Source organism: Mercurialis annua, linkage group LG2, assembly GCF_937616625.2.
Source record: "Mercurialis annua linkage group LG2, ddMerAnnu1.2, whole genome shotgun sequence".
Classification (NCBI taxonomy): Eukaryota; Viridiplantae; Streptophyta; class Magnoliopsida; order Malpighiales; family Euphorbiaceae; genus Mercurialis; species Mercurialis annua.
In genome coordinates, this window is record NC_065571.1 from 48,706,077 (window position 1) to 48,717,571 (window position 11,495).

Genomic DNA, 11,495 nt, shown 5'->3' on the forward strand with positions numbered 1-11,495 from the left:
CATTAATAAATGAATACACATGTACAAACTTTCTATTTCCTTAAGAACTTCCTCGATTTCCCACCCCCCCTTCTCCTATTATGTATGACCAAAAAGAATTACCAATATTTTTTAAAATGTTACTACTACTTCACAACTCAACTCCTCCTTATACAAAACTTCTAGCCGGAATGATACACCCCCGCGGATGATCTTTGCAAGGACATGGTTTGAATAGCTCCATCCTCTATATCGACGCTACATTGCCTCGACTACTTCCTCAACCTTTGGTTTCCTCTTAGGTCGACCGCTTCGTCTAACATCATCACTGGATAAGAGCTCTAATGCTTTTTCCAAGCTCACATCTTCTGGCTTCATATTCTGTACACACAAGTAACACATCATGAGCTCTAAGTGTAACTTGCGAAAACTACCGAAAAACAATTTGTAGACACCCAATTCATCAACAACAAGAAGACCCCCAGCATTTCCCCAAAACGTGCTGCCATAATTAGCTTAGGATTTTCTTCCTGGTTTTGCTTACAATCAATTATCATCCAAACTAGCACATCACATATTCTTAAAAAATGGCCTCAACCAAACTTTTCTAATCATCAATAAGGAAATGGTATTTGTTGACTGATCAAATGAAAAAGCAGCATACGCATAAACAGCTATGCGTACCTTGGGGAGCGAAGCAATTGTACGTCGATGTCTAACCGCATATCCAACCTTTGCAAGCTTCAATGTCACTGGATGCCCATCCTTTGGATGGTTACCCTAATAAGAAGTTGAACATAATTGAGTTCATGAAAACCTTGCGTGCAGAAAGAAAAAAATAAATTCTACTTAGGTTCACAGGAATACCAAAGTCAAAGGGTAACGAAGCAACTCCAGAGCATTTTCCAAAGTAATGCCATCCACATTCTTTATCTGAAAAATAAGAAAGAAAAGAAAATCAAGTATTGTTTGGTCCGCTTAGGAGATCCTTCACTCATGGAAGTGTTCATGACAGAATAAGACAAATAATAGCACACGTGAGGAGGGAGATGCATTTTAGGAGACCCTTCACTCATGGAAATGTTCATGACTTGTCGATGACAGACAAAAATTTGGGATGATATCATTAAAGTAGCATGCTTTTGGCAGCATTGTGACAGGACATCTAATCATTGACAACAGCATAAACTCATGGTTGAACAAAAAAGACATGCCACTGACACAAACAGCACTGTTCCTGCATGGCAATTAAATAAAGGATCTCACATACATGAGAAACAGAGGCTCTTTTAGGTGTGTAGCCCTTTCTGTCTTCACCAAGCTGTACGTAACATCCATAAGGACCATTCTTCAATAGCACCTAAAAATAAATTCCTTTACTCAGTAATAGTTTCAAGATAAATTCAAAGAGAAATAAGACTCGAAGACAGATATGTAAAACGAGATCCAAAGGAAAACCTTCTCATTTGAACCAGGATGAACACCCAACAATTTTGGCTCCTCCACAGAGGTATTCTTTTGAGGAGCTTCTTCATCCTCATCTGGTGCGTAAAATGACTTAGCAATATACCTACAGTCATCTAAACAAGTCAACCATTTGCAGCTATCCCCCCGCCAGAAAAAACAAAACTAGTAGAAAAAGGATGATGTCTCAATAAGGCAATTCTTTAGTCACAATCAAGAAAACCCAGGTGCCTCATCTTTGTCATTGTAATTGATCAAGTTGGATCAATATATTTGAAACTATGGTTGTTAGGTTGTGAGTTAGGCTTAAAACTCATGGCAAAGGTTTTTGTTTGAGCGTTTGTATGGTATTTTAGTAAGCCTTCAAAAATCACTGTGAAGATTTTTGTGTGAGCCTTGAAACTGCTCGTGTGAATTTTTGAGCGAGCCTTGAAAATTCAAGCGAAGTTCAGATTAGCAAATAAAATCCTAAAGTATGTGTGGAGCTGTTATTAAACTCAAATTGTTAGTGGAACCTCTAGTACTGCTAGAGAGAGTGATATAGGTGAAAGTTTGCATCGAATCACTATAAACTTATTAACTTTCTACTTCTGTCTTTTCTTTGTCAATCTATTCTTTTGGTTGCTTCTGCATTTGTGAACTCAAGGGTTTTGGTAAAGTTTCAATTTAGAACCATTAATACTTGCTATAATTCAACCCCCTTTTCTTACACTATGATTCTCAATAAGTATCAGTATATATGCAAAATAACTAAAATAAAATTTCATCGTGATGTTTCATACTCACTTGCACTTTGGGTGTTGATCACAGCCTATAAAATAGCCAGCACCATACCGACTAACTTTGAAGATCAAAGTACCCTCCAGACAACTGAAATAAGTTCAATTGAAAAAATTAGAATATAATCATTTTGTCAACCAAGATGCTCAAAATATGATCTGTAACATTAAAATAAATTACAATCAAAACAAGACAACAGAAAAAGACAAAATAAATTCTCAAACACAATGGAACAAAGTGAACGGAAAAATGTCTTGACTCTCATATGGGCGCAGCACAACCATAAGGAGATTTGTAACTTATGAGCGGCAAGTTCATGCAAGAAATCTAAATTATAACACTGCATCTAAAAGGCTCCAAGATTTTATATTGTTTGAGAAAATGTGTATTGTTCACTCCTTCAATCAAAGTTTAAGACGCATAAATACAAGACATTTGGATTACGCTTAACAGCAGGACAATCACTGGGTGCCGCCAGCTATTCAAGTATTAAGAGATTTATCATGAACCAGAACCTCACCGGCCCCTAGAAAAAAAAACTCCACGGCCTAGAGAAGTGCATAGTTTCTACAAACTAGAATCTTCCTAAATAAAAACTTCACTCAGTTATTTTGCAACTTTTCCTAGAGTACTTGTAATACCTAGGGCATGTCCTGCTGTTATCAGGGAGGAAGCGGAACAAAAAATCTCCAAACTTTTTTTCCAGCATCTTCTCCACCTGGATGTAAATTGAAGCAAAAACATAATTAGTGAAAATTCCTAAGAGTAATGTGAATCTCAAGGGACATCATCCTTTCAACCTTGAAAGAACAGATTCATACCTGATGGATATGGACAGTTTCAGTAAGCCTGCAATATGAGCTAAATCGTGTCCAATAGTCTTTAAGAAGGCCTTTCCATTCAGTTAATCCAGCAGAAACATTATCAAGCTAGGATACAAGAAAAACAATTTTCAAATAGCTGCCTTGGTGAACATAAGTGGGAAAAGCACACAGCTTCCTTTTTAATAAAAAACTAGCATGTTCAATCATGCCTTTTTTTTTATAAAAGAACAGTTAACATAGTTTATAATTTTTCTACTTTTTTCATTCACTTATACTAGTTTTATAAAAAAAAATAGTATAAGTGAATAATTTTATCATGTGCTTAACATAGGCTGTATCATTTTGTCAAACAACATCTGAACTATTTAGCCTGGTGCCAAGACAAAGAAACTTCTAACAGCAAGTTTACAAATTCACCTCAGTCTCCATATCAGCGGTAAAGCTATAGTCCGTGACCTCGGTGAAGTGTTGAGAAAGAAATGCCGACACCTAGTATCATCCAAAAAAGTACTAATTAAAAAGGCCGCCTCACATTATTATTTATTGCCTATAATCATCGCAAGCATTAGTACTAGACTGAACGGTAAATACAAGGTATTAAGGAAGAGAATCCAAAACATACCATGCGACCGCGAAATTCTGGATGTAACACACGACTATCTACTTTCACGTAGTTCCTATCCTGACAAAATAAATATGTAATAGAAGATCATGTCAAATACAAGAAAGCAGAACAGAAGACAAACCAGAGATCTACCACATGCATAGAAGCAAAGACTTCTCATAATAACACAAATCCATTAAGCAATACCCAACTGATCACTGTTGCCACTCAATTGTCCTACTATACACACATTAAATTAATTTAAACTAAACCAAATTTCCTGCTTACTCACTATATTTTAGGCATAAAGTATCAGTGTCAAACTTTTGATCCGTCCAACCTTCAGCCATTTTCGGTAAGGAAACATTATGAAATAACAAATTTTTAAAATTGTTGCCATTCCCTATCTGCCACAACTTCCGACACTCACCAATTAGGATATTAGGGGCCGTTTGGTTCGTCAAAAATGGAGGGAATGGAAATGAGAATTAACCATTCCCATTGTTTGTGTTTGTTTTATCCAAATTCACAAGGGAATGGGAATGTGATTACCCCTTCAATGGGAATCACCCATTTCCCCCTTCACCCATGGGAATGAACTTTTCATTCCCATGGGAATCAAAATTTAATTTAATTGTTTTAATCATAAATAAATAATATAATTATTAAAATAAATAAATAATTAAATAGTTAAACATTTTTTTTTTTAAAAAAATTCTTTTATAAAAAAAAATTAAACATAGAAAATCTTTTTAACCTAAAAAATAATGTCTTAAACCGAACTAAACCGAAAAACTAATTATTTTATAATATCAAATCGAACTAAATTTGGTTCGATTTTTGTGCAATCCTACCCATTCTCATTCCTACACTAATTTATTGAACTAAACAAGATACAAACAATCATTCCTATTCCCATTACTTCTCATTCCCATTCCCATTCCGAACCTTGAACCAAACGGCCCCTTAGTGTCCTTACAATTTATGAAGGACATTTCTGATAAATAGCTTTCTGCTGCACCTGATTACATTGTCTTGCAATATTGGAAACTCTGAAGTTTACTGACTCATATCTCTCCGAATATGACTTAGCAAGCAACAAGCATTACTTATTGCTAGACAATAAATAGATGTTTGAAGCCATTTTAATGGCACAACTACTACTTTGAGTTTCTGTGCATAGTCACTACGAAAGAGGGGGCTTAAATCAACTCTTTATACAATCAGTTACCTGTAAGACTTTTAAAGTGCTCGCGTAAGTGGAAGGTCGTCCAATGCCAAGTTCTTCCAGCTTCTTAACCTGTTAAGTGCAGAATCAAAAAAAGTTGAACTTGGAAAGAGATCATGTCGAACACATCATTCTAAACCATGTTATATAGGACTAAAAAATTTAATGTAAAATGATTACTACTATTAAGAAAAGAAAGCAGCATAGTACCAATGATCCTTCAGAGTAGCGTGGTGGATGCTGTGTGAAGTGCTGCTTAAGTTTCACTCCACTAAAGTTCAAAGGATCCCCTGTCTTTTACCATTGCATTCTAGTTAGTTACACAAGGAAACTCTACAGCACATCTTTGAGAGACAGGTGTAAAATGTGTATGTAGTCTAACAAATTAATACATGAGTGGATTACTAAAAAAATTGCATTACAATTTCTTCTCTATCATTTAAACAATATATTTACCTTAAGGGACTTCAGAATTTTAAAAGCTTCCTGACGATCATTCACTTCAATTTCCTTATGTTTTATTGCTCCAGTCTCACTATCCTACAAAACAAAATCATGCAAACGTAAGAAGCAAATTGATTTCTTACATGCACAATTAGCTTATTGAAGAGAAAAAGATGTTAAAACATTAATGCAGAAACAGTACATACTACTCAGACAAATTATCTTATCAAATCTAGTTATACCTCGTAAACTGCCTGGTAACCGAGAAATTTAACTCCTGAGCATGAAGTTCTTAGAATAATCAAATCATCAGCAGTCCCAATGTCAACTTGTATCTGGTTAGATAAAAAACCGTGTCAAAGAAAATTTTGAGTAAGCATCACAATCTAGCACCTTTTAAGAACGCAAATCAAAACGAAAGGGGTATGGTATTTCTTCTTAGCTACATATTACTCCCCATCTAGAAAGGTGCCACAAAACAAAAAGACTTGCCCCACCACCTGATCAGAAATGACCTATAGTGAATGCCCCAAACAAATGATGTCTCAAATTTTAATTCCTTATCTACAGAAATACCTAAATTATTAAATCCATGTGATGTTTAGCAGTGAGATATCCTAATAACAATATTGTTGTGATGATGATTCTAAGTAATTATTACTATTAGTTATTTTACCCGATATGGATTTATTTACTATTCTACGGCTTTAATTCTTTACAAACAAACACGTTTTATTATATATCTCAAAGTTTCCAAAATATATCAGACTGCATTCCAATTAAAAAAAATGGCAAGAGATTCTTTAGCTAGAAAAAGAGAGAGGGAATTAATATAAGAGCATCTCTACTGCATATGCTATATTTTGTGCTATTTTTAGAATGAAAAATAACAAATGTTAAATATAACATATATTTAAAATTTTGACTCCAATGCAAAATGCTATGATTTTTATTTTATATGCAACAAATGCAAACTATTTTTAATAATTTTAAAATTTATTAAATACTTAAATCTCACTAATAATCAATAATTTAATATTAAAAAATACATATTCTTAATAAATAATTTAAAAAAATACCAAAAAATAAAAAATAAAAAAATGTTATAAAATTATATTATTCAAGAATTATTTTATTTAATATGTTATTAATTAATTATTTTAATAATTACTTTTAATATGATAATTTAATTTGTTATAATTAGATTTTTTTATAAAATCTATTATTTTTAATAATATTTTTATTTTTTTATCATTTTGTTTATATTTAATAATACAAATAATAATAGTTGTAATTAAATAGCCACAATATTTTTATACAATAAATCTAATAGAAGTTATTATTATTATAATTTATTAATTTATAATAAATTTTGTTGGTACAATTACTATAAGAAGACAAATTAGTTAGATAAATATTAATTTAGATGCATATAAGGATTGAGCATAGGATATAACATTGCAATGGAGATGTATATTTCATCCTAAATGCTCAGTCCATAAGAAGACAAATTAGTTAGATAAATATTATATATAACAGTACTCTAAAAGTAGTACATTCTAACCTGCTCAACGATAGCAGGTTCCATTTGGCATGCTACTGTTCGGGACCAGATAAGTGTGTACAACTTCAATGAATCTTCATCAAGTACATCAACAAGCATAGCTGCCGATAAGAACACCTCATAGTTATTTGGCTATGCCAGTTGCACAAAGAAAAACATCAAATTCACATCACCTATTAGAACAGTCTATGCATGATATTAATTGCAAAATTTGTGTTTTACATGGTAATATCCGAGCAGTGGTGGGTCTAATTGCTTCATGAGCCTCTTGGGCATTCTTGACTTTCTTAAAGTATTTGCGTGGGCCAACAGATGCAAAATCTTGGCCATACCTGTAAAGGAAAATCGCTGTTTGTAAACAAGCAGAATGATTAAAGCATTAAACAAGACCCATGAAAATGCGGCGGCGGATTGGAGAGCAACTCATAGAAAATTATAGCGGAAGAAAAAGAAGTAATCTCTTCTTCCGCTAAAATAAGATTCATAAAAACAGCGGTCATCCCTGTCCTCTCTAGAATCCATCAAATTGGCAATACCAGTAAAAACTTTAATATAGAATACAAAAGAAAACATTATATGCAGCATGAGCACAGCAAGAGATAAATGAAAGGGAAGATAAATCACTTGACACCATAATATTTGCAACTGCAGATTTCATAAGTGAATTGGATAATTAGAACAGGTTTCATCCTTGACCCTCAGTTGGGGATAGTTATCAAAGAGAGATTCATTTTGGGAACTTCGCAAACGATCTATTAAGGGTTTATTAAAAAGTCTCTTTAAAACAGATATTACTTAGAAAGAGACAACTCCAAGAAGACTAAGATAAACCATAACAACATACAAGTCGAAAGGAAAAATAGCAGAAACCTATGTCAGCCACCTTTCAGTCACCAAGGAACGTATCTCCTTAACAGCTTCATCAGAGATCTGAGAGTAAACCAAAAGAGGGTATTAAAATCCAGCAGAAATCTCTACATTGCATTTAGCACAAATTTTAAATTTTGGATGAACATAAAGGAAAAAGTTTCCCAGTGCATGACTTTTCCCACATCATATTCTTCAAAGGGATTACTTTCACAGAGCCTTCTGCTTGCATTTGCAAGGAGGCTATGCTATGAGGATTGAATCTTTGGGCTCCAGTTTAAGAGAGTAATTTACTACTATGCAAATGCCATCCTCTAGACGAACAAGATATACCATGAACAACTCAGTACCTTCTCACACACTCTTACAACTATGATACGAAAAATAGATAAATTGATCGATACTTCAACAAAGCAGGATGAAATTTAACCACTAAATTATAATTCCTCTATCCATTACTAAGTATTTGATTTTAGTCTGGCATGCTAACTTAAGCTCTACAGTAGCCTCCCCAATGGATCAGTCTTCCATTATATCTAAATTTTCAAACAAAAATTAGCCCTTCTCCGTTAAGACTAACAGTTCCAAGACCCTCATAATTTACTGGCTGCAATCTTCTCATATTCAAAAACATTTAACATAGAAATCAAAAACAATCTCTGGAATATTCTCTCTTTTTAACCCTCATATTTACCATGTCGCACTCCTGTCTACAGAAATGCACAAAAGCTAACTACATTTTAAACACTGTGTAAGACTTCGAATTATCAGCATAGCGCGGATAGAAATAGTGAACATCCATTATTCATGTGGAGCATGAGATTAAACTACATGAAAAATCACAATAAACTAATAATACAGGAGAAGGATGCAATTATTAATAGTTAGTAGAAAATACTCTATTAAGGACAAATAACAAAAAACAATAGAAGACTGCTTGTGGGCCATAAGAAACCTTATCAAATAAGGAAAAACTAGAATATTCATACAAAAATGGTACTCACATGTAAGCCATCTGTCCTGGTGTATGTTATTAACCCTTTGACCTCTCCATCTGATAACTGAACCCCTTCATACAGTTTTTGTGCAAGCTGCATCCATAAGATTACAGTTAAGAAAAAATGGCAACAGCAAATGAATTAAAGTAGGAGAATATCATGATAAAACAATGGAAAAGAGGAGATTTCAAGTTTATTTTAAAGGCCAAGCTAGTAACTAAAGCGGGAGTGACAGAAATAACAGGATATGTGGCCTAACCGCCTAAGGATTAGCATTAATAAAAAGTGTAGTGAAGAACAGACTTAGGATCTAAGCCATCAACAAAGAATCACAACTGCCCTTATTAGTACGTATGGAGCCCCTCAATCAGCCAAAAGAAGCCATATATAGGAGGGGGAAGAGAGGAGAAAAGAAACACATGAATGCAACCAAACCTTCATTGTGTACATTGAAGGAAAATGTAGTTTGTTTGCTGCATCCTGCTGAAGAGTTGATGTTATATAAGGTGTGGGAGGGTTTCTCTTCATTTTGCTTTCTTTAATGCCGGCCACAAGAAAACATGCAAGTTTTATTTTCTGTTCAATTTCTATGGCCTCTCCATGAGAACTGATGGAAAGTTGATTCAATTTGTTAGAGTCAAAATGGGTCAGGTGTGAATTAACTAAAGAATCTGGATCCCTTTTTTTGTGAAATTCCACATCAATAGTCCAATACTCTTGTGACTTAAATTCGTCAATTTCCATTTCCCTGTCGCATATAAGAGATAATGCAGCTGATTGGACACGTCCAGCTGACTGACAACCTGGTAATTTCCTCCATAACAATGGTGAAATGTTGAATCCAATTAAATAATCAAGAGCACGACGTGCAAGATAAGCCTGAACCAAGTTCAAATCAATTTCTCTTGGAGCTTGCAAAGCATTTTTAATAGATTCCTCGGTTATTTCATGGAAGACAACTCTGGCCACAGTAATTCCTGGATGTAAGGCATCCTGTTGTTGCAACATCTCAAAAATGTGCCAGGCAATTGCCTCTCCTTCACGATCGGGATCTGATGCAAGTACAAGATTTTCTGCTCTGAGAAAAAAGGCATAATGATGAGAAGATTTAGATATAATAAAACAGAAGTAGAAAGAAAATGAACAAGAACCACACGAAGTGACCTAGTATCAGGAGCAAAAGAACAATTCTATAGGTTCATTACGATGATTGAAATAGCAGACTGCATTTTGATAGTTGCATCTTAAGGTGGACACATTCTTCTCATCACAATTTTAAATCCTCAAAAAAATATTAATAAACGACAACACTGTTAATACTGATGATCAATTTCAGCTCAAAGGAAACTGTACCCGCTGAGTGCGACTTTGATGCTCTTAAGATGAGTCCAGGCAGCAGAAGGAACCTCCCAAACCATGCTAAAGTCATCATCAGGGCGCACAGATCCTGACCTTGCAGCCAAGTCCCTTACATGACCATAGCTAGGTAAGACTTCAAACATGGGACCAAGGTAGCCTTGAATGACCTTTGCCTTGGTAACAGACTCCACCACCAAGACAGATTTAACAGCAGGAGGATAAAGGGGCTTTAGGGAGCCTTGAGCGAAAAGTTTGAGGTTGCCCATAGGTTGAAGCTTCAGCTGTTCAGTTGATTTCTTGACTGTTTTTACAGACTTAGGCTTTGCAGCAACTTTTTTGGTTACCTTCTTGGACTTCTGTTTTGGTGAAGTAGAGCCATCAAGCAATTCCTTGGTTTTAGTGACAGCAGCAGTCTCCTCTTCTGCTGAAGCAGTGACGACCGAAGAAGGCGGAAGTTCATTACTTTGGCTGAGTTTATTTGGTTGTTTCTTCTTGGTAGTGTTCTTTTTCTTCTTCTGCGTTGTAACAATTTTGGAGGTGGACACATCGACAGCAGGGTCGAGTTGTTCTTGTGATTGAGTTGAGGATGGGGCGGGATTGACATCGGAAGCTGCTTGATTCACAGCACATGATTTGGCCTTTTTTTTCTTCCAGTATTTGGCAAAGCCGGCAGGATTGTTTTTGTCAGTAGTGGACAAATGGCGGCCGCCACCGAATAAGGAAGAGGAGGGAAAAGCTAACGAATGGGAAAGACTTGGTAGAAGAAGCTTTGGATATAATGAATTCAGACAGACACTTCGTTTTAGCAACGGCAAATACCCAAAAGACGACGCCGCTGCAGAAGAATAGAACCGATGATTCTCAACTACCCTGCATTGCAACTGTAAAAAAACAGGCAAAATCTACTGTAAAGAAGGTAAGCAAAATATAATAAAATGAAGAAACAAAACGATCAGATAATGTGCAGTGACATTGAATTAATAATGACCTAATTAAAAAATGTCAGGCAATCTATTGTGAAGAAAAAAAACAGCAAAAGAAAGTTGAAACAGAAAATAAAGAAGTAAAACAAAAGCATAACCATAGAATTAAGAAAGAAGAAGAGACCTTGGCCATGAAAGGATGAAGAGAGGAGGAGGAGGAGGAGGCGGCAGCGGCAGCGGCAGCGGCGGCGGCAGGTGATGTATACCGGAACAAGGAAGAGGAGGAGGAGGCACAATTAGAAACCAATAAAAACCGAGTCATAATTATGCTCATAAGAACAAAAAGGAAAATAAATTCATATCGGCAGCGTCTCTATCTACTAGCATTTGTAACTGCTAATATGCTCTGAATAGCGTAGCTGCAGAGCTGAGGAGAAGGGAGACGACGGAGGGTTTTACAG

At 35.1% G+C, this 11,495-nt stretch overlaps 1 protein-coding gene across 3 annotated transcripts; it reads right to left on the reverse strand.

Annotated features, from left to right (window-relative positions):
- LOC126668976 (uncharacterized) lies at window positions 1-11,477 on the reverse strand. Of its 3 annotated transcripts, XM_050362245.2 has the most exons (22): window positions 11,277-11,477; window positions 11,219-11,246; window positions 10,106-10,992; window positions 9,188-9,830; window positions 8,759-8,845; window positions 7,771-7,817; window positions 7,110-7,219; window positions 6,888-6,988; window positions 5,566-5,658; window positions 5,336-5,419; window positions 5,090-5,173; window positions 4,883-4,951; window positions 3,670-3,729; window positions 3,465-3,536; window positions 3,045-3,152; window positions 2,865-2,941; window positions 2,230-2,313; window positions 1,438-1,549; window positions 1,250-1,339; window positions 847-912; window positions 664-759; window positions 1-360 (listed from the first exon to the last, which is right to left on the reverse strand). In XM_050362245.2, the coding sequence occupies exons 1-22, from the start codon at window positions 11,366-11,368 to the stop codon at window positions 238-240; spliced, it is 3,213 nt and encodes a 1,070-aa protein (XP_050218202.1). In that variant the 5' UTR covers window positions 11,369-11,477; the 3' UTR covers window positions 1-237. The 3 variants fall into 3 exon arrangements, with proteins under 3 accessions (XP_050218202.1, XP_050218201.1, XP_050218203.1); XM_050362244.2 differs by having other exon boundaries at window positions 11,219-11,477; XM_050362246.2 differs by lacking the exons at window positions 11,219-11,246; window positions 11,277-11,477 and having other exon boundaries at window positions 2-360; window positions 9,188-9,825; window positions 10,106-10,314.
- Window positions 11,478-11,495: the final 18 nt, after the last annotated feature.

Coding starts and splice junctions, on each gene's coding strand:
- LOC126668976 (XM_050362244.2), bottom strand. CDS start 11,368: ATGAGCATAATTATGACTCGGTTTTTATTGGTTTCTAATTGTGCCTCC. Junction 5,420..5,565: donor GTTACCAGGCAGTTTACGAG/GTATAACTAGAT, acceptor TTTGTTTTGTAG/GATAGTGAGACTGGAGCAAT. Junction 361..663: donor CAATTGCTTCGCTCCCCAAG/GTACGCATAGCT, acceptor TTGTGTGTACAG/AATATGAAGCCAGAAGATGT.